The 21,441-nt window shown below is 38.5% G+C and overlaps 1 protein-coding gene across 16 annotated transcripts in view; it reads right to left on the reverse strand.

Moving 5' to 3' along the window:
* Positions 1-758: 758 nt before the first annotated feature.
* The window catches only part of LOC130922192 (glutamate receptor-interacting protein 2-like), a 132,164-nt gene continuing 111,481 nt past the window's right edge, over positions 759-21,441 (reverse strand). For all 16 annotated transcript variants that reach the window (XM_057846798.1, XM_057846794.1, XM_057846791.1 and 13 more), the window contains 14 exons: positions 20,516-20,661; positions 20,326-20,406; positions 18,781-18,844; positions 18,433-18,578; positions 16,366-16,510; positions 16,154-16,293; positions 14,080-14,283; positions 13,811-13,970; positions 11,260-11,374; positions 11,032-11,191; positions 9,876-10,078; positions 9,528-9,674; positions 9,286-9,463; positions 759-9,204 (listed from right to left, as the gene is read on the reverse strand). In XM_057846798.1, the coding sequence (XP_057702781.1) occupies positions 9,308-9,463; positions 9,528-9,674; positions 9,876-10,078; positions 11,032-11,191; positions 11,260-11,374; positions 13,811-13,970; positions 14,080-14,283; positions 16,154-16,293; positions 16,366-16,510; positions 18,433-18,578; positions 18,781-18,844; positions 20,326-20,406; positions 20,516-20,661 (1,867 nt within the window). In that variant the 3' untranslated portion in view covers positions 759-9,204; positions 9,286-9,307. The remainder of the gene's footprint in view (positions 9,205-9,285; positions 9,464-9,527; positions 9,675-9,875; positions 10,079-11,031; positions 11,192-11,259; positions 11,375-13,810; positions 13,971-14,079; positions 14,284-16,153; positions 16,294-16,365; positions 16,511-18,432; positions 18,579-18,780; positions 18,845-20,325; positions 20,407-20,515; positions 20,662-21,441) is intronic.

Here is a 21,441-nt window from a genome sequence, read left to right on the forward strand (position 1 = left end):
AAAAATTGGGAAATAACGATAATTTTTTATTTGGGACGTTCTTATCTTTTGTGTGGGTACCTGGAGGTGCGCTGAATGTGCTAGAATGGTTAAAAAAAGGGCGTGGCTAAGAATTGGGAGAACTGCTAGGATTTCGTGGGCTTGATAGGAAAGGTTTGATTTTGTCCATTGTTTGTTTTCACGTTATGGCCTTGATGTGTTAAAAATCTTTTTTGCGAGAGGTGCACATTGTCAAATAAAAATTGGGAAATAATGATAAATGTTTGTATCTTTGTTGTGCTCATAATTTGTATGTTTTAAGGTTTGCGCGGGATTTGGGGTTGTGCCGATTGTATCAGGATGTTGAAAATGAGGCGTGGCTTAAAATAAGTTCGGAAAGCTGCTACTATTTTTGGGGGGTAATCATGGGGCGTGGCTTAAAATAAGTTCGGAAAGCTGCTACTTTTTTTTTTTTTTTTTTTGGTAACCTGCTTTTTTGAGGGTTTTTTTCCCAAGTGTTAAAGTGGTGGTTTGCTAAAATAAATGTTTTGGCTTTCTTTTGAGTACATGTCTTCATATTAGAAAAGGGTTACAGTTGTGGTCAAAAGTTTAGATACACTTGTGAAGAACATAATGTCATGGCTCTCTTGAGTTTCCAGTTATTTCTACAACTCTGATTTTTGTCTGATAGAGTGATTGGAACAGGTACTTCTTTGTCACAAAAAACATTCATGAAGTTTGGTTCTTTTATGACTTTATTATGGGTTAACAGAAAAAGTGATCAAAACTGCTGGGTCAAAAACATACAAAAATGGATCTGGAAAAGCGAATCATTGACTTGAACAAGTCAGGAAAGTCACTTGGAGCCATTTCAAAGCAGCTGCAGGTCCCAAGAGCAACAGTGTAAACAATTGTTTGTAAGTATAAAGTGCATGGCACTGTTTTGTCACTGCCATGATCAGGAAGAAAACGCAAGCTATCACCTGCTGCTGAGACAAAATTGGTCAGGAGGGTGAAGATTCAACCGAGAATCACCAAAAAGCAGATCTGCCAAGAATTAGAAGCTGCTGGAACTCAGGTGTCAGTGTCCACAGTCAAGCGTGTTTTGCATCTCCATGGACTGAGAGGCTGCCGCGCAAGAAGGAAGCCCAAAAGCGGCACCTTAAGGCTCGACTGAAGTTTGCTGCTGATCACATGGACAAAGATAAGACCTTCTGGAGGAAAGTTCTGTGGTCAGACAAAACAAAAATCGAGGTGTTTGGCCAAAATGCCTAGCAATATGTTTCGAGGAGAAAAGGTGAGGCCTTTACCCCAAGTACACCATGCCTACCGTCAAGCACAGTGGTGGTAGTATTATGCTGTGGGGCTATTTTGCTGCCAATGGAACTGGTGCTTTACAGAGAGTAAATGGGATAATGAAGAAGGAGGATTACCTTCAAATTCTTCAAGATGAAATAACGTCATCAGCCCGAAGATTGGGTCTTGGGCGCAGTTGGGTGTTCCAACAGGACAATGACCCCAAACACACATCAAAAGTGATAATGGAATGGCTAAATCAGGCTAGAATTAAGGTTTTCGAATGGCCTTCCCAAAGTCCCATTGAGAACTTGTGGACAATGCTGAAGAAACAAGTCCAATGTCAGAAAGCCATCAAATTTAACTGAACTGCACCAATTCTGTCAAGCGGAGTGGTGAAAGATTCAACCAGAAGCTTGCCAGAAGCTTGTGGATGGCTACTAAAAGCGCCTAATTGAAGTGAAAATGGCCAAGGGACATGTTACCAAATATTAGCGCTGCTGTATGTATATTTTTCACCCAGCAGATTTGATCACTTTTTTCTGTTCACCCATAATAAAGTCATAAAAGAACCAAACTTCATGAATGTTTTTTGTGACAAAGAAGTATCTGTTCCAATCACTCTATCAGAGAAAAATCAGAGTTGTAGAAATAACTGGAAACTCAGGAGAGCCATGACATTATGTTCTTCACAAGTGTATGTAAACTTTTGACCACAACTGTATATGGCTTAAAAGAAATTTGGAAAACTGCTGGTATTTTGGTGGGTTTGACGAGAAAAAGTTTGTATTGGTGACAGTTTTCTTTTTTGCAGCCCTTTAAATTTTTGTCTTAGTCTTTTAGACGATAATACTTATTAGTCTTTGTCATATTTTAGTCATCTCAAATAGAATAGAAAAGAAGAAGTCTTTATTGTCATTGTCAGCAATGAAAAGAATGTGCTTGTCTAGTTTTTGTTGACCAAAACTCAAGAATAATTTTGTCTAGTTTTAGTCAACGTTTACTAAAAATGTTTTCGTCTGAAAATGTTTAAAAAGTTAATCCAAAATAAATAGATAAATAAAGGCTTCCAACTATTTCGAATGAACACTGACAAATGAGCAAATATTGTAGCGTCTACGAGGATAACACAAACTTGGTGATAATACACGCTCAGCAGGGAAACAGTACATTATTTTGAAATAATTCAAATAATCATACCCACCTGGACGCCACGAATTGTTTTAAAAAAAAAACTCGTCCGAGAGTTTAAGAGGACGCCTGCCGATTGCATTAGCCTAATGCTAACGTGAATGCTACGAGTTACATTTATTGTGTGATGATCACCAGCACCAGTGTTGTTCATTTTACTTTAAAAAAGTAATTACTTATTGTCACAAATTACTTCTCCCAAAAAGTGACGTCACATAGCGAGACTGCCGGAATTCCACGTGATACTCTTTTAAAAAAAAACAAAAAAAAACTGTTTCACTCGTTAATTATGTATGGTAGTGATTTAAATACGCCATAAGGTGCCAATGGCGAGTTTTAAATTAATTAGGGATCAAGCGAATGAGTGCGTTTTGTCCTTTGACTGACGCCGTAGTTTTCCTTTAATCGACAGTGGAGTGTAAGGCAGAGAGAAAGCAAAGTGGTCCAAAGTGGTTTCTTCCGTTTTTTTTTTTTTTTTCTTCCGATCATTTTCTTCGATCGTGGCAGTGACAAAACAGTGCCATGCACTTTATACTTACAATTGTTTGCACTGTTGCTCTTGGGACCTGCAGCTGCTTTGAAATGGCTCCAAGTGACTTTCCTGACTTGTTCAAGTCAATGATTATTCAAGTCAATAATCACTCACAAGAAATTGCTAATTCGTGTTGCTGTATGTATATTTTTGACCCAGCAGATTTGATCACTTTTTCTGTTAACCCATAATAAAGTCATAAAAGAACCAAACTTCATGAATGTTTTTTGTGACAAAGAAGTATCTGTTCCAATCACTCTATCGGAGAGAAATCAGAGTTGTAGAAATAACTGGAAACTCAAGAGAGCCATGACATTATGTTCTTCACAAGTGTATGTAAACTTTTGACCACAACTGTAATTATAACTCATATTTAACATTTATCTTTTAAGAACTACACGTCTTTCTGTCCGTGGTACCCTTTAACAACACTGCTCAGCTAAGACCTTTAAAGGCTAAAGCTACATTGCATACTGTCTTTGGCCAAGATAAGAAAACAAATCTTACCGTGGGTGCAAGGCTGGAGACTGGAGACGACACAGGTGAGTCGGGGGTGGGGGCCGCAGTACGTCACATGAGTGACACAGGCAGACACTGCTACGATATATGCTAACTACACATAAAATGTCACACATTGTGAAAATATATAACGGAATCTATTGCGCATTTTCGTCTCGTTCTCATCTTGTCAGACGAAAACTGGTATTGTCTCGTTATGTCTTTGTCTTTCAAAACATGCTTTTAGCTCGTTATCGTCTCCTCGTCGTCATGACAAAATGTTCGTTGACGAAATATTTTCATTATAGTTGACGAAAACATCGATGATTGGTGATCGTTTATTTGGATTCTCTTAATAGGGTGCTTTTTAAGCGGGGGTGTGCCATTTTTTTCTGGGTGTCAAAAAATGTATGGTGATGGAAATTGGATGTTCCAGGAAATTTATATAGTTTATTTAATGTTAATTTGCTGGGATTTTTTTTTCCAGTGTGTGTGCAGTGGGAAAAAGGGTGCGCCAACTTCAGATGTTAAAGATGCTAAAGTGCATTTATATGCAATTTAATAATTTAATAAGTTCAAAGTATTTTGGGGGTGTGCCTTAATGGTCTTGATGTGTGGAAAAATATTTTTGGGAGGTTGTGTGAGGAAAAAAAGGGGTGCACCGATTCTGTTGGCATGTTGAAGGGGGTGGGGCTTAAAATAAATTTGGAAAATTTCTGATTTAGTGGAGCTTTGACAAGAAATGTTTGTTTTGTTTTGTTTTAAATTGGTTGCTTTTTACAGGTGGTGCGCCATTTTTTTCTGTTTGTGAAAAAATGTTTCTAAATGTTTTTAGTTTTTTTAGTGGGGTGATTCCAGCAAATTTCTAAAAAGTGGTGCGCCAACTTTGTTCAGAAGTGTGTTTACATCCATTTTAATAATTTGTAGAAAAGCAGATTTTTATTTTTTAATGGCCTTGATGTGTTCAAAAATCTTTTTTGGGAGGGTGTGTGAGGAAAAAAGGGGTGCACCGATCACCCTCAAGGGAAGCGTGACTTCAACCCGGAGTATAAAAACGCCAACGCTGGTAGCTGTGAAAGTTCCAGTTAACTTTGTAAGGTGTTGCCTCACGTGCATGGTCGTGGGGGTCGTTTAAGTAGGGGTGCGCGGGGGTTGTTATCGGGTGGGCAAGTTCATGTGACGGGCGTGAGGGCCCCTCTTAGCGCCGCTAATCCACAAATAATTGCCTCCGACAGGGCGACGTTCCGGAAGAAAACAGCAGCAGGTGACGTTGATGTAAAGCTGAAGGCTGGAATGCGTGGGACTAAAAATACGGCGGGGGGGGGCGGTAGGTCGGGCTTGAGGTGGGGGTGCGCCACTTGAGGGCGACCTCATTGTTACGGACAAGCGATTTCTGCAAGGGCAGGAAGCGCTTCACTGTTGCTATGGGAACCGGAGCATGTGGAATTTGGATGAAAAGTATTGGGACACTCACATAGTCTTTTAGCAACGCTAAGCGCTTGTTTAACTGCGCTAGATGTCAAATTCATTTTGACTGAAGTCAAAATGGACTGGACATCTAGTGCCGTGAATATCGCTGAAATATGAGTATTCAAACACATTTCTCGCAGTGTAATGAATGAAAATGAATTTGATATCTATCGCTGTCCATAGACTCCACTATCAGTTGACAAGACATCTCCCACAGACTTTGCGTCACGTCTTCCCGCTGTGTTCTAACGCCGGATTTAGGTGGAAATAGGACAAAGGTTTTACTGCATACAAGCAGGCAGGAGTGTCTCAAGAGTGATTTGGTCAAGGATTCAAGGTAATCATTATATTTTTCGTTCCATGCATGCACTTTGAAACGTGAATACAATGAATTGAATAGAAAAAATTAGGCCGACTTTAGCTTGAAATATTTACGTAAAATGAATGTTTTTGTTTTTTTTTGCTTTTAACCAAGAGTCTAGACTGTTTTACATTCATATATGGCGGAAAACACAGACAAGACTGAAAAAGCAGTTTCTGCTCTTGCGCTCCTCTTTAAAAGAAACTGCTGTATTTTAAGCCAAAACAACTGTTGTGTTTGATAGAACAATATGTCTATATGCTGCCACAGTAGATTCATGGCGCATGAAGCGCCCAAACTATCTTTAATTTGTCCGTTTTACCCTGAAAACCCCCGTTTACAGACGTCGCGCAACCGCTTTTGTTTCAACCCAGCCATAAAACAATGGTAATTAATTATATTTATTATTCAAAATGTCTGTCGTTTTTAGCTTAGAATCATTCATTGATGTCTCATATTTTGTTTAAAAAAAAAAAAACACTTAAAAAAATTATTCACTCACATATTTTAAACTTTTAAACAAATTGTCAAGATGAAAAAAATGGCGTCTGTTAAAAAGTTACGGCTATGTACCGCATAACTATCGCTTAATTGTATTTTTTTGTTACTGTGGCATTTTCTCCGATATGTTAGATGATAAATAATTGATTCAAACAAAAAAAAGTTGAAAAAAAACGTTTAAAAGGGTAATATATGAAAAAGAAAATCTCAACCACTCGTTGATGACTGCGATTTCTGCATCGCGACTCTTGTTATATGACCATGTGTCACCCATAAAATCCCCAAAAAATCCAGCTGTGGCCATTCACAGCTGTGTCTTGACACTCAGTGATACATGCTACATGGAGTTTTTGGATCGAAACAAAGTAAGTACGCGATAATATCTCGTTAAAGTCATGGCGTCTGTAATTCTGTTCTCGCGTGCTCTCACCTCCAGATAGGGTTTTGCTGTTTAAATTTTTTTAAATTTTTAAAAAAAAAATGCCCTCCTGCTCAAAATGTTTCTTCCCCCAGAAAATTGAGATTTTAAGCTTTCCAATGATGTATCACACATGCATATCGGACAATTTTGAAAGTTGGCTAAATTGGGGGTCTCAGAGCGGAACTTCAAGTCACCTGAGTGTTTTCCGCCATATACAGATATTCCACTATTTAAGCATTTATTTGCAAGAATTTTCAACTTAAAAAGGTCTTTGTTTCATGACGGCCGCCATGTTGGATTAAACAATACCATAACCTTGGATTGAAATATTTACGTAAAATGAATGATAACTGCCCCCTTTTTTCCTTTAAACCCAGAATCTAGACTGTTTTAAGTTCATATCTATAAAAATTCCACGATTTAAGCATTTATTTGCAAGAATTTTCAACTTGAAAAAGCTTTGTTCCGTGACGGCCACCTTGTTGGATTAAACGATAACGTAACTTTGGCTTTAAATGTTTACGTAAAATGAATGATAACTGCCCGTTTTTTATCTTTTAACCAAGAATCTAGACTGTTTTACGTTCATATCTACAGAAATTCCGCGATTTATGCATTTATTTGCAAGAATTTTCTACTTAAAATGCTCTTTGTTTTGTGAGCCGCCATGTTGGATTTTGTATCTCTACACAATAGCGGAATTCAACCTAAATAAGTTGTGACTGTATATAGAAAAATGTTAATTTTGCTTTTGTTGAGAAAAATTAAGATGATTCTGCATGCTTTGCTCAAGTATTAAGTTTCTGAGATTCAGTGAAATTGAGTGAATTAACTGTTGGAAAAAAAAAAAAAAAAAAAGGTTGCTATTAGGCCAAAACTTATATGATATGTTAAATATTGCTATTGATCCTGAAAATATAGGTGATTATCACTGTATTTTGGTGATATTTGTAGCTAGCGTAAAATTTGAGAATTTTATAGCAATTTTAAGTTTTGTTATACTTAAAAAAATTAAATCAGAATTTTATTAGGGAACAACTTTCATTTTGTTTTTTATATCGCTGCTCATGGAGACTCATATATGGCTAAGGGAGGTGTCTTTTTTTTTCAGGTTGCTAGCGGCTTTGGTTTTGAAAATATTTGAATTTTTAGTTTTTTATCCTACGGATCGGCCCCGAGCCCCGTGTCCCGTCAACTGATAGTGAAGTCTATGCCCTATCAATGGCAGGCAAGGAGTTAAATAGTATGGAATTTGATTAAAAAATACAAAACAAAACAAAAAAACTGCAACTTTCGAGTGTGACTGGGCTTTAAACAGAGTGTACAGGTATTTGTGTTTTTATTTATTTTAAATGTATTAATTTTGTTCCTATTAGAATTTAATATATTTGTATTTATAATGTCATTTGTAAATTAAAAAGTATCAATGATATAAAAATAATGATTAACCCTTTATTGGGCAAATGATTGTTTTTGGTAATACCGTATTGGCCCGAATATAAGATGTTTTTTTCCATTGAAATAAGACTGAAGAAGAGGGGTCGTCTTATATTCGCGGTCCAGACGTTATACCCATTTACGACGCTAGATGGTGCCAGATATCATTGAAGCGATGTTCTGTCATGACAGATCTCAGCTACTCTCCCCATTCACGACGCTAGATGACGCTAGATATCATTGAAGCGATGTCCTGTCATGACAGATCTTAGCTACTTTTTGCATTATTTTATTGCAATGTTTTTCCTTATTCAGATTTGCATCAGGACTTCAGTTACAGTTAGACTTCACTTTGATGGTTAATGCAGTTATTGCAATTTTGTTGTTTTATCACAATAGATTGGTTTATTTACATTTCAAAAACCAGAAGCCATTCATTTACGAATGTGATTGCGCTTTAGTTTACATATTTCAGATATTAAGATTTGAATGAGGCAAAATAAAATGCTTTTTCTCTCAAATATATAGTTATAATCATTTGTTTTGGATGTACTGTAATTATTTTCTGTATAAAAAATATTTTGGTGTTCAAAAAGTCTTTTTTCAAACTTGAGTCTTGAAAAAGAGGGGGTCGTCTTATAATCAGGGTCGTCTTATATTCGGGCCAATACGGTATTAGTATATTATAGTACAGTACAATTATTACATCATGATGTAGCTTTATTAATTTTTATAGTATTTTTTGAATGCATCAAATTTGATCTAAAAAAAAAAAAGTTTTAAATGCCATTTCAGTTGGATGGTAATTTATGACGTTTACAGGTCACTTCCTGCTAGTTTTGGGTCACTTCCTTTTCATTACAGGTCAAATCCTGTTCATTTCGGTTCTATTCCAGGTTACTTCCTGTTGAGTTTGGGGAAAGTAAGGGTCGCTTCCAGTTCATTCCAAGTCAATTCCTGTCGATATTACATCATTCTAATTTTGCCGCATAAATGAGTGATTCCTGTTGATTTTGGAGCATTTCTGAGTCACTTCGTGTTCATTTCAGGCCCCCTTCTGCTGATTTTGGTTCAATTCCAGGTCACTTTCTGTTGATTTTGGGTCATTTCCGGGTAATGGCCCTGAATAACAGTCTAAAGTTGTTTTTTCCCATAGTATTTCTATGTGGACAAAAGTAATGGGACATCATCTGGGTTGGGAATCTTTCAGGAAGAGGTGAACTTGTACCTAAAAATGCGACAACATGTCCCCTATAACTTTTTCCATAGTGTTGAGACTAAAAAAAACGTAAATGTCGTGATGACATCATGTTGCGGTGTCCTTGGAACAACACAACCTTGACATACGGGTCAAAGTTAGTGTTTGTGCTAGCTTAGCAGCAATGCAGACATCTGCGAAGACTCCACGGTGAGGACCAAATTTGTCCTCAAAACTTGTGCTTAAATCCTCACATTGGTGTCCGTCTGGTCTCGTGGCAGAGGTGGTGATCCACGAGGTAAGGTAACATCAGAACTTGGCTTTAAAAGAAGGTAGACATTAGGAACCTGTATAAGTTTGAACATTTTTTTATTGGTCTGATCAGTTTTGGACTAACAAACCTTCCAGTTCGGTGCGTTTGTGCTACAGATCCAACGGGTGGTGGTCCAGAGTGTTGTTGTTGTCCTCGGCGGCATCCAGCGGGTTACGGCTGATGACCAATTCTAATCGGTCACCGGCCTCCGTGATGAGCGGCACCGCTAGGCAGCAGTCAAAGTCCCGAGTCCTGACATGATTCACCTGGAGAAAAGACTGAAAAAGTTCCAGCCTACGACTAGAAGGACAGGGACATAGCGCGCGCTACCTGAAGGATCCTGTCGTAGGGTCGGAGGCCTGATCGCTCGGCCGGTCCGTCAGGTCGGACCATGTTGACGTATACGCCCTTTTCCAGGTAGCCGTCGGAAACGCTGAAGCCAAAATCATCACTTTCGGGATCTTTTATCACAGTTACCTGCAAGGAATGAACCAGTGAATCATGTTCTGGCCAATGAAGAAGTGGAGGTTCTGGTTCTAGCTATGACAACTTCAAGAGAACCGTTGAAAGCTCATTGAGAAGAATGCGGGTAGAAACGTAGAATTCATCCCTTTTTCTTCAAAAGCTTTTTCTTATGCTTTTTTTCATCCATTAACTTAGCATTTTACGTGAACTGACTTTGTGTAGCTCCAGAGGCGTAGGTGACAGGAGCCCTTGCATCTCCTCCTTGATGCGCCGCGATTCCCACGTCCTTTCTGAAACCCTCAACGAAGCCTTGGACTTGGGCTCATGATGCCCAGACGGGGACAGGCTGTTCTGGAGGAGGCGCGCCCCCGGGTGCAGCAGCTCGTCTGGGTGGAAGTGGACCTCCAGGAGGGCGTCTGCGAGAGGATCTCATCATAATTATGAATACGAGCTCAAAGGTGCTTTCTATTAGGGCTGTTCCGATCATGTTTTTTGCTCCCGATCCGATCCCGATCGTTTTAGTTTGAGTATCTGCTGATCCCGATATATTTTGCTCCCGATTCAATTCATTCCCGATATCCCGATCATATAAATTTTGGCAATACATTAAGAAAAAAATGAATAAAACTCGGACGAATATATACATTCAACATACAGTACATAAGTGCTGTATTTGTTTATTATGACAATAAATCATCAAGATGGCATTTACACTATTAACATTCTTACTGTGAGAGGGATCCACGGATAGAAAGACTTGTGACTTTGTATATTGTGACTAAATATTGTCATCTAGTGTATTTGTTGAGCTTTCAGTAAACGATACTGTAGCCATGCCCAAATGCATGATGGGAAGTGGAACCATGACTGTGCGTAGTGCTACCAATTGATATATCTTCTCTGCGTTGGGAAATAACATAAGGTTTTAAGAAAAAGATCAATTGCTACCTTGCTTCCCCACATTGCTTCCCATGATATTTTTCATTGTGGGGAGAGGGATTGTAAGGCTTTATTTAGCCAATTAAAAAAAGGCTCCTAAGGCTGCCAAAATTCACTCTACTCATTTTACACTGCCTTTTATCTCTCTATACAGGTAAAACAGCGCCATTACAGATTGAGTGCGACAATGCGTGAGTGGGTCGTGCAAAGCATGTATTAATTGCTATCGGGATAAATTTGATAACCCTACCTTAAGCCTAAACTAAAGACTCTGGATGAGTGTAACATATAATGTCTGTAACGTTAAATACAATTAGAAAACGATTTAATTAAAATATATATATATATTTTTTTTAAAATGCATGTCCGATATTTTTTTGCCGATTCCGATACTTTGAAAATTACTTTATCTACTTTCTATAACACTCACCTTCGTCCTCGTGCAGTTGCAACTCCTCCTGCAGATGCGCCCCCTGGTGGAGGAGGGAGTTCCGCCGCAACGGGCTCATTCGGCCGTGGCTCATGATAGACTCTTGCTTGTTAGCACCTTCTACTCCCAAACTTATTGCTGTGCCAGTCATGATGGACGCCTGTGAGGGAGCAAACATAAGTTGTCCATATTTTTTTTTTTTTTAGCTTTTTGCTAATGCTAAGTGACCTCAATCTCTCTGAGCAGTTCGGATTGTCCACAAGTCTCCAGGTCCTCCAAGGCTTGACACCAGAAACTGTCATCGGAATCCAGAAGAATTCCATCTGACGCTTGGCCAAGGAAACTGACAGAAGGAAAAATAATTGCAATTACTGAGTACGAATGGGTGGATATAAGCTGAAAGGCATACGCGGAGTTTGACTTTGGGGCAGGGGGGGCACAACATGTTGATGACCCCGAAACGCAGTGTCAGCTATAAAATGAATTTACAAGAATTTTCATAAAAATAAGTTAACAATGAGCATTTTTTGTTTCCCATCATTCTTGAGGGGAATTTTGAATCAGGCTGCTTAGGCAATACTTTTCGCCAAGATGGTCAACCATTGAATATGGTACACCCGCCGGTGTCGTGCCAATGTAGTTACCCTTGTCAAAAACTGTATCCCTCTGGCGGAGCCATATGGAGGTAGATTTATGTCTTTATTTTTCAATCAAAAAAAGTTGCTTCAATAAAAGAAAAAAATAAGTTGCTTCAATCAAAATATAATTTTTCAATAAAAAGTCACTTCAATAATAAAAAAAAAAGTGTTTAAATGCAAAAATAAATTTGAAGCAAAAAAAAAAAGCACGTGAAAGCTATTTTTGATTTTTTATTGGAGTCATTTTTTTTTTTTTTTTTCAACTGATTGAAGCAACTTCTTTGAAGCAATGTTGATTTGTGTTTGAGCCACATTTTGGCTAGGGCATTTTTGTCTTTATTTTTCAATCAAAAAATTATAAAAATATATATTTTCAAAAAGAAAAATCGCTTCAATCCTAAAAAAGAAAAAAATTCAATCATAGAAAATATTTTTGAATGCGAAAAAATATTTGAGATTGAAATATTTGCATTTGAACACTTAATTTTTCGTTGAAAAAGTTTTCTTTGATTGAAGCAATCCTTTTTGTGTTTGGGCCATATCATGGGTAGGACATTTGTGTCTAAATCATTCAATCCCCCAAAAAGTTGCTTCAATCAAAAAAAATTGCCCTCCCCTATTTTTTTATTTTTTATTTTAAATCATATGCAAAGCAAATGACACTTTAAGGTGCTAGTCACATGATTTGTTCCAAAAAAATAATTTTGACCCATTATAAAAATATATTTTTTTGTTCATTTCATTCATTTTTGTTGCAGTTTTATTGCTTTACAACTTTTATACATATAGGAAAGTCAATTTCATGCAATGACAATTTTCGGCCACTGGGGGGGCTGGACCCCCAGGCCCCCCCTTTAAATCCGCTTATGCTGAAAGGTAACCTCGGACTTAAAAGCGGCGGCTATTTGTGTTTTTATTGAGTCTTTTATTACCTTTTCATTGCCTCAAAATACTTTTTGCATATGTTTCCCTCTCATACTTTTAAGCATTGTGTTTTCTTGCGGTAGCTTTAAAGTAGATTGTTGATTTGTTGACCACGTCAGTCTCGTAGTGTATTTAAACCACCCTGAAGGTAAGATAAGACTTTAATAATACATCAAAGGGGAAATTCAGGCATTACAGCAGCCTCAGACAGTGTACAATGAAATGTACAACATATAGACAAACTATAAGAACTATATAAAAGGTATACACAAATTACCTACGACTAAATTAAGTACAAGTGAAATCTTCTTCAATCTTATTTGATATTACTAGGTTGAAGTATTTTCTTAAGGCATCTTTAGAATGTTCTGTCTGTATGCATCTAAACAAAACAAGATGAAAGCGCACGGTAGTACTTTGGGTATCAAATTCGCCTCTTGGAGAACGTTTGGCTAGTGTAGCACATTTTGGCAGAACACTGGTTTTGCCATACTCTCGTCTCATCTCATCCTGTCTTTCCTGTTCATTTTGCTTTTGCTGCTCGACAGTTCTGTCATGCTCATTATTGTTCCTCTCGCGTTCAAATTGAAAGGGTTTTTACAGATGACATGTTTACTGTATGTCGTGAGAGTCATACTCAGGAAGCCCGGCAGTGTGACCTAAAACGTCACCGCCCTGCAACGTCAGCAACAATGGCGACATACTAGTTAAACACATTTTAAACACTGTATAATTGTATAATAAAAACATCAAGCGGGGCTTTAATATCAGATTGTTTTAACTCATAATAACGTTTATCTATAAGAAGAACTACAAGTCTTTCGGTCTGTGGATCCCTTGAAATGGTGTTAGAAGGATAGTATCTAATTCTTGCCAAAATGAGATTGATTAGAAAAGTGATAACCCTGCCCATTTCTGCCCCTTAGCCAATCGGATGCAAGTATATAAGGTAATTAAAAGCTGTTCCTGATTGGTTGGATTTGATTTGTTCCCATCCCTTTTGGTCGTGACTCGTGAGTCCGCCCCCTTTGTCAAAATGATAAGGTTCAGATCTAATCAGGAACCGCCATATACTTAGACACACCTATAGGGGGCGGAGTTAACTCAAATACTCGCATCTGATTGACTTAGGGGTGGGGTAAAGGTCAGGTGTGAGCAGGGTTATCTCTTATCCATAAATCTCATTTTGAGAGAAGTTTGAAACTATGGTGTCTTACCTCGAGGGTTTTTCCCACTCATCCTCGCTAAAGCCACCGTCGCTGAAAGGGTAGTTCTTCCGGCAGCCAGGAGGGGGAGTAATACTGTGCTGCTGTTTGGCACTACGCCACTCGTGAGGGTGAAGTGCCATGCCGGTGGACACCTGGTGGCTGTATGTGCCTGTTCCACCGTAAGAGACACAATTTTTGTTTTTAATTATGTCACTTTTATGACAAATATGTGTTTTTCCCCCTAGAAATCCATACTTTTGATTCCTTTTTTAACATACCCTGGCTGCAGTATCCAGCATCCAGTCCAGAGCCATCCCAGGAGTCCATGGCCGAGTCGACGCTGGGGACGGTCGTGGCGTAAAGTTCCGACAACTTGTTGGTCTGCTGGCTGTCTGTCAAGTCGGTCAAGTCATCCTCGTCCCCGTCGCTCAGCTCGTTCTCCGTGGCGTCATCCGCTTCGCTCGCTTTCCTATCATCTGCATCTTACCAAAAAAAAAAAAAAAAGACAATTTTGAACTGCAATACTAGAGAGAAGTTTCAAGAAGTAATAGCCAACAAGAAACAGAAGTCATCAATATAAGTTCAAAGGTCATGCCAACAAACTAGAAAATAGTTTGACTTAGCAACATGAATTTTGGTACATCTATCATATCTATCAGGGGTAGACCTACAAAAAAAGCCTCGAGAAGCTAGCCTTGAAAAGACACAGGAATTCAGCAGAATCAGTGTGAAGCAGTTGTTTTTAGGGTTTTATCGACTACTTTCAGAGACTATTTGTTCCCCACGGGAATATTTAAAATTTCAGCCCTAGAAAATAGTTTGACTTAGCAACAAGAATTTCAGTATACGTGTCTATCAGGGGTAGACCTACAAAAAAAAAAAAACCTAAAATGCTCAAGTAGGTCGAAATCCAGCACCTTAAAACATGTTTTGTTTTCTCCCTGAGATAACTGTTGTTGTGATTTAGTCTAAACAAATAAAAGTTGATATGATTTTATTTGACTTAGAACACATCCATAACTGAACAGTATGGACATGCAGGTGACAATTTTTTTTAAGGTAACCTATTGTGGTTCCTCGGTTTTATTATTATTATTATTGTTGTAGTTATCCTTTGAGCTCAATTTGACCCCCTTAAAAATGCTTTAAAATGCACCAAAATCGGCAGGCAGGTCAAGACAGGTGCAATCTTTGATACCGTGTAAAGACAAATTCCAAATATACTATGTCGCGCCCCCTTGCAGTCATTCTTTGTCCTGCCGACGCTTTGGGCCCTACTTTGACCCCCTCAGAATGCTTCAAAACTCACAGCCAGGTGAACACTGGTGAAAACTTTGATAAAATGTGTAAAAAAAAAAAATGCGTAAATGTGTGTAGCGCCCCATACGAACAAAACCAACATTTCATTTCTTTTTTTTTTTTTAAGGTGAAAGAAGAGGTAATAACGCAAAGGTTAAAACTTAGAACACATCCGTACTATATGAATGGGATACCATACACCAGGGGTGTCCAAACTTTTTGCAAAGGGGGCCAGATTTGGTGTGGTAAAAATGTGGGGGGGGGGCGACCTTGGCTGACGTCCTTTACGTAGAACAATATATTTAAGCAAATTTTAGCAAGCCATTCTGTGTGTCACATTTGCTATATTATTTTTTTTTAATTTCATAAATTTTGCAACTAGCCTTTGTGGCGTTCTCTTTCGACTCTCGGGCTCTTTCGAAATGCTGCTGCTGTAAAATTAAACTAGTTTCAAGTTGCTTCAATTTCTCGCTACATATCTTCCCTGTAATCTTGTCGTACATGTCAGCGTGTCTTGTTTGGTAATATTGCCTCACATTGAACTCTTTAAAAACAGCGACTGTCTATTTGCAAATGAGGCAGACGCAGTTGTTGCGTATTTCAGTGAAGAAATAGTCCAATTTCCACCTATCCTTAAAGCGTCAGCAGTTGCAGTCAACTTTCTTTTTTTTGTTGATTGTCGCCATTTTAGAAAATTGGGTTTTACTTCATATGCTGGTAGCAGTACTGCTGACCAATTTATTAAGTCTATGTGCGGGTCAGATGTTATTGATTTTATGACAGAGGCTGGGGGCCGGATGAAATTTGTCCAGGGGCCGCATTTGGCCCCCGGGCCAGACTTTGGCCATACACGATGCCCAGACTGCCGTTAGTACTGCATCCAGTTTTCTTTGGGTGGGCAGAGCGTGTCCGTGGGTGGACACTGCCACCCCCCCCTCCTGGTAACGCCCCTGATGTCCATCATTGGTAAACCTACAAAAACGTCTCAGGAAACCATGCTTAAAAATGGATATGAAGTTTGCAACAGACAGATGAATTATGAAATTGGCTTACTGTCAAGCATCTTCTTAATCTTGAGCGTGACGGTCTCTCCAGCCATCTGGAGGAGGTGAATGGCCTCGCTCAGAGGTTTTCCCTTGAGGCTCACGCTGTTGATGGCCAGGATGCGGTCTCCCACGTGGATAGCGCCCGTCCTTTACATGCCCGAAACACAAAACGACATGAATTATTACTGCTCCGAGAACTGTGAGCTGTTCCACAGGTACCTCTCGGCCAAGCCTCGCTTAGTGAGTCCGGAGATGGTGATGGGATCGAAGGGTTCCTCGGTTCCCGAGATGGTGATTCCCAATGGGCCACCGTAGCGCTTCAGCTCCACTGTGTAGATTATACTGCCGGACGTCTCCTGCTCATCTGGTACATGTGTAATTTTTACTTCTGCTTGTATTTATGTACAGTATGAAGCAAGGGCGTAGGTTTGCAAAGGGACGGTAGGGACATAATACTACCAACTTTTCAGGATGCTCATATTATCCCCACCAACTTTTAAGCAACCTTATTTGCATTATATAATGACTTCAGTTAGATAGGTCATTTCTTCCTATCTATCCTTCCTATCTTCCTACAATATATGTTGTAAGGATAGAATGGATCCTACCTTTATTACGTGAATTACAGTAGTTTTATTATGTTCAGACTTACACTACACCCCTTTTCACTCACTGAATGTGCCAGTCCATTTTTTCCCCTAAAACGCACGTTTGATTGGCTGATTAATTGACCCCCCCGTACCCCCCCCCCACACACATTCACAACATGCCGCCTCCCCCGCCCCCTTCAAAGACTAGGTATATTTGAAGTTTTTTTCTGCTAGCAGCAGCCACTGTAAGTAATGTAAAAAGACGTCAATGTTGTGGAGGTGGGGAACACTCCACTAATTTCCCTACTGCTACAGCGCTTCAAGTCAATTTTACTCACTGAGATTTCTTGAAATAAGAAAAACATCTAGGTGAAAATAAGCTTAACAGACTTATTTTAAGCAAAACGTTTGTCTATTTAATAGGGCTGTCAAAATTATCGCGTTAACGGGCGGTAATTAATTTTTTTAATTAATCACGTTAAAATATTTGACGCAATTACCGCACATGCTCCGCTCAAACAGATTAAAATGACTGCAGTGTCATGTCTACTTTTTACTTGTGTTTTTTTATGTTTTGTCACCCTTTGCTGGCGCTTGGGTGCGACTGATTTTATGGGTTTCAGCCTGATACAACAGTTTCAGCCTGTTTCACAATGAGCATTGTGTAATTACTGACATCAACAATGGCGAGCTACTAGTTTATTTTTTGATTGAATATTTTACAAATTTTATTAAAACGAAAACATTAAGAGGGGTTTTAATATAAAATTTCTATAACATGTACTAACATTTATCTTTTAAGAACTACAAGTCTTTCTATCCATGGATCGCTTTCACAGAATGTTAATGTTAATGCCATTTTGCTGATTTATTGTTATAATAAACAAATACAGTACTTATGTACAATATGTTGAATGTATATATCCGTTTTGTGTCTTATCTTTCCATTCTAACAAAAAATTACAGAAAAATATGGCATATTTTATAGATGGTTTGAATTGCGAGTAATTACGATTAATTAATTTTTAAGCTGTGATTAAATCGATTAAAGATTTTAATCGTTTGACAGCCCTAATATTTAATCTTAAAAGAAAAACTTGTCAAAAATGTTCTTAATTCAAGAATATTGTTCAAAACATTATTTGAAAGAATTTTTTTTCTTGATTTAGGTGAAAAATGAACAACTTTTAAATATATGGGCTCAATATGAACAAATAGTAATATTTACTTAAAGTAAGTGGAAGACTCTGACGCATTAATCTGTTAATTAGCCTTTAACACTCAAAAAAAGATGGATAAAATTATTTGACTAGATTTAACAAAAAATATCTGATTGAGACGTTATAAATTTGCAGTGTGAAAGTTAGTATAGGTCAATACAGATTTATTTTGCATTAATCATGTAGCCTATCAAATAATTAGGTTCATAATCGTGAGAAATGTAGCCCTGACCCCATTCACCAAATATCGGTCTTATTAATGTCCCGTCCCCAGCAAAAAGTGTACATGCAGGTTATGGTGTTACATCGTCCCTACCAATATTAAGACCAAGCCTACGCCCTTGGTATGTACTGATAAAATATATCGTTAAGACTATGTGGCCAATAGTGTCACTGTGTGTCCAACTGTGGTATTACACCCCGGACAGGAATTTGAATGGTGGGCTTTAACTTGTTTCTGATGTCCAGCACCTCACCTGAGTTGTCCTCGTCTTTACGGATCTTTAGTTTGACGAGTTCCTCGCATTGTTGCAGTATTTGCTCCGCTTCCTCACGGGAACACGTTTCCAAACGGACGTTGTCGATTGACAGAAGTTTGTCACCTGGTTCAAGAGTTCCTGTCCTAAAGAAACATTGGGTTGGGGAATTGGACAGAAAGGTATGAATTGTTGGAAGGGTGGGGTTTGAATGTTTAACAATTAAGACATTGCCGGCGGTAGATGTCCAATTAATGAAAGATGGACATTCAGAGACAGTCTTCCAAGTTCAAATGAACTGGACGTCCATCATTGTCAATGGCAGGAAATGAGTTAATCAACGCTTACCTGTGTGCCATGCTTCCCTTCTTGATGTCGGAGATGATGAGAGGTTCTCCTGCCTTCTTATTGGCTGTGGACAAAAAAGGAAAACATTGCCATTAACGGCCGAAATGACTTATTATTATTATATTTATTTATTATCATTTTGTATTCATTTATTTTGAATTATTTTATTATATTGTATATCAATTTTTTTTTTTTTTTTTTTTTTTTTTACTCAAACATCAAGATTGCTGCTCGCTCTCACAGTCAAAATGGATTGGACGCCTATTGCCATCAATGCAATTGAATTTTATTCAGACTTTTAAAAAAGACATTTTAATTTATTATAATTTTAAATTTAAAAATGTTACTCAAACACAACTTTTACTGTAAACTCTCCCGGTCAAAATGATTTGGACGCCTATTCCCATCAATGACATTGAAACTTTTTCTTTTTAATTATTATTTCATTTTGAATTTTCACAGTTTTATTTATTTAAATACAGGAGTGGGTAGTAATGCGTTACATTTACTCTGTTACATTTACCTGAATAACATTTTGAGAAAAATGTACTTCTATGAGTAGTTTTACTGAGCCATACTTTTTACTTTTACTTGAGTAGATTTGTGAAGAAAAAAACGCTACTCTTGCTCCCCTACTTTGGTCTAACAAGAGTCCTCCTCCTTATTCTACAAAGTAGATTTTCGGGGGCGGGGGGCAGCGATGCCAAGAGTAGCGCTACTAATTTCAACAATGAGACATCACAACAATAATCACATGACTCCAGGACACCAATCAGACGCAAGCTTGCCGTTCTATGATCACCCCAGCCTGTTTAATCACGTAGCGTCTTTAAAGCACCGTAAAAAATAAATTATTTGACATAGAGTGCTGCCGGCAATATGACTCAAAAATGCTGATTTAAACCTCTCTCCCAGTTTTCATTTGGCAGCGAATGACCACGGAAAACCAGAGATATGATCCTTTTAAGAATAGTAACTATGAAGGAACTACAGTATTCATGATACAAACTAGGAACTATTTTCTCCACAAGAGGGCATTCATGCTCTTTGGACGAATAATGCTTAATTTCTGTCTTTTTTTTCCCCTCTCTTGCCGGAATTCAATGATTTTTTTGTGTGTTTCTTTGGCTTAATGTGGTTGTGTAATGGGTTATTTTACACTATCATTATAACAACAGTTCATATAGATATGTTTGTGCTGAGAGAAACAAAATACCAAAAAAAAAAAAAAAAAATCAAACAAAAATATGCAATTACGCACAATGTTACTCATTACTCGAGCATTCTTTTCACCAAATATTTTTTTTTTACTCGTACTTGAGTACATTTTTTGGATGACTACTTTTACTTTTACTTGAATAATAGTATTTTGAAGTGCTGCTACTCTTGAGTAAAAATCTTGGCTGCTCTACCAACCTCTGCTTCCATCCCTCCCCAATGTTCCATAAGTAGCTGCTGAATTCCACCACAAGAGAGCGCCAAAGTATTATCTGTACATAAAATGATAACGCTCGAACTTCCAAAAATAGTCAAAACTTTTCTTACCGCTAATGGTGAGTCCCAACTCCACGCCTTTTTTCTTTGGTAATTTCACATGAAAAGTTCCACTACTGGGCACTACAGACTCTGCAAGTCAAAAAAAATATATTTGGAAAAAATAAACAGGATGTAGTTGAACGCCACTTCCTTTCCAGGGTTAAACACTGGTAATGTTGAACCTGGCTCGTACGCACACCTGCCACGTCAAACTCGATCTCCAACGCGACTTTGTTGGTGAGCGCGGCGTCACGGAGTAACTGGTTGGCCTCCTCCAGGGTGCCGTCCTCCGTGGCGATGCCGTTGATGGACAGCAGCCGGTCTCCCACCTGCAGGAGGCCACACCTGCCGGGGAGAGACGGTGAGCCAAAGATGCATGGAGAAGTCTACGCCTACAGGAACTAAGGCCATGTCTACATGTAGCAAGGTTTTTGGCAAAAAGAAGAACTTTTTCTACAGTTTGGCCTATCATCCACACCCACACGCACGTTTAAAGGGATCCTCGACCTTAAAGACATGTAGGCACTAAGGAACCACAATTGTTCTCTTGTACTAAAATACGTTGTTAGAAACACATAAAATGTTAAATCAATGGCAATATTTTATAATATTTAGTACATACAGTGCCCTCCATAATTAGCGAAACAGCCCCACAGCATCACTGACCCACCCCATACTTCACAGTGGGTATGAGGTGATTTTCAGCCTGCGCATCTTTCGTGGCAAAGCTCAATCTTGGTCTCAGTTGAAGCCCCAATACCGCTTGGCAAACTCCAGACATTTGCGTTTATGATTGTGAGTGAGGAAAAGTTTTCTCCGTGCATGCCTCCCAAACAGCTTGTTGGCGTGTAGACAGCACCTCATACCCACTGTGAAGTATGGAGGTGGGTCAGTGATGCTGTGGGGCTGTTTCACTTCCAAAGGCCCTGGGAACCTTGTTAGGGTGCATAGCATCATGAATGCTTTGAAATACCAGGACATTTTAAATCAAAATCTGTTGCCCTCTGCCCGAAAGCTGAAGATGGGTCGTCACTGGGTCTTTCAGCAAGACAATGACCCTAAACATATGGTCAAATCTACACAAAATCAAAATCAAGCTCCTCCCATGGTCATCTCAGTCCCCAG

This window comes from Corythoichthys intestinalis, chromosome 9 (assembly GCF_030265065.1).
Source record: "Corythoichthys intestinalis isolate RoL2023-P3 chromosome 9, ASM3026506v1, whole genome shotgun sequence".
In the NCBI taxonomy this organism is placed as follows: domain Eukaryota; kingdom Metazoa; phylum Chordata; class Actinopteri; order Syngnathiformes; family Syngnathidae; genus Corythoichthys; species Corythoichthys intestinalis.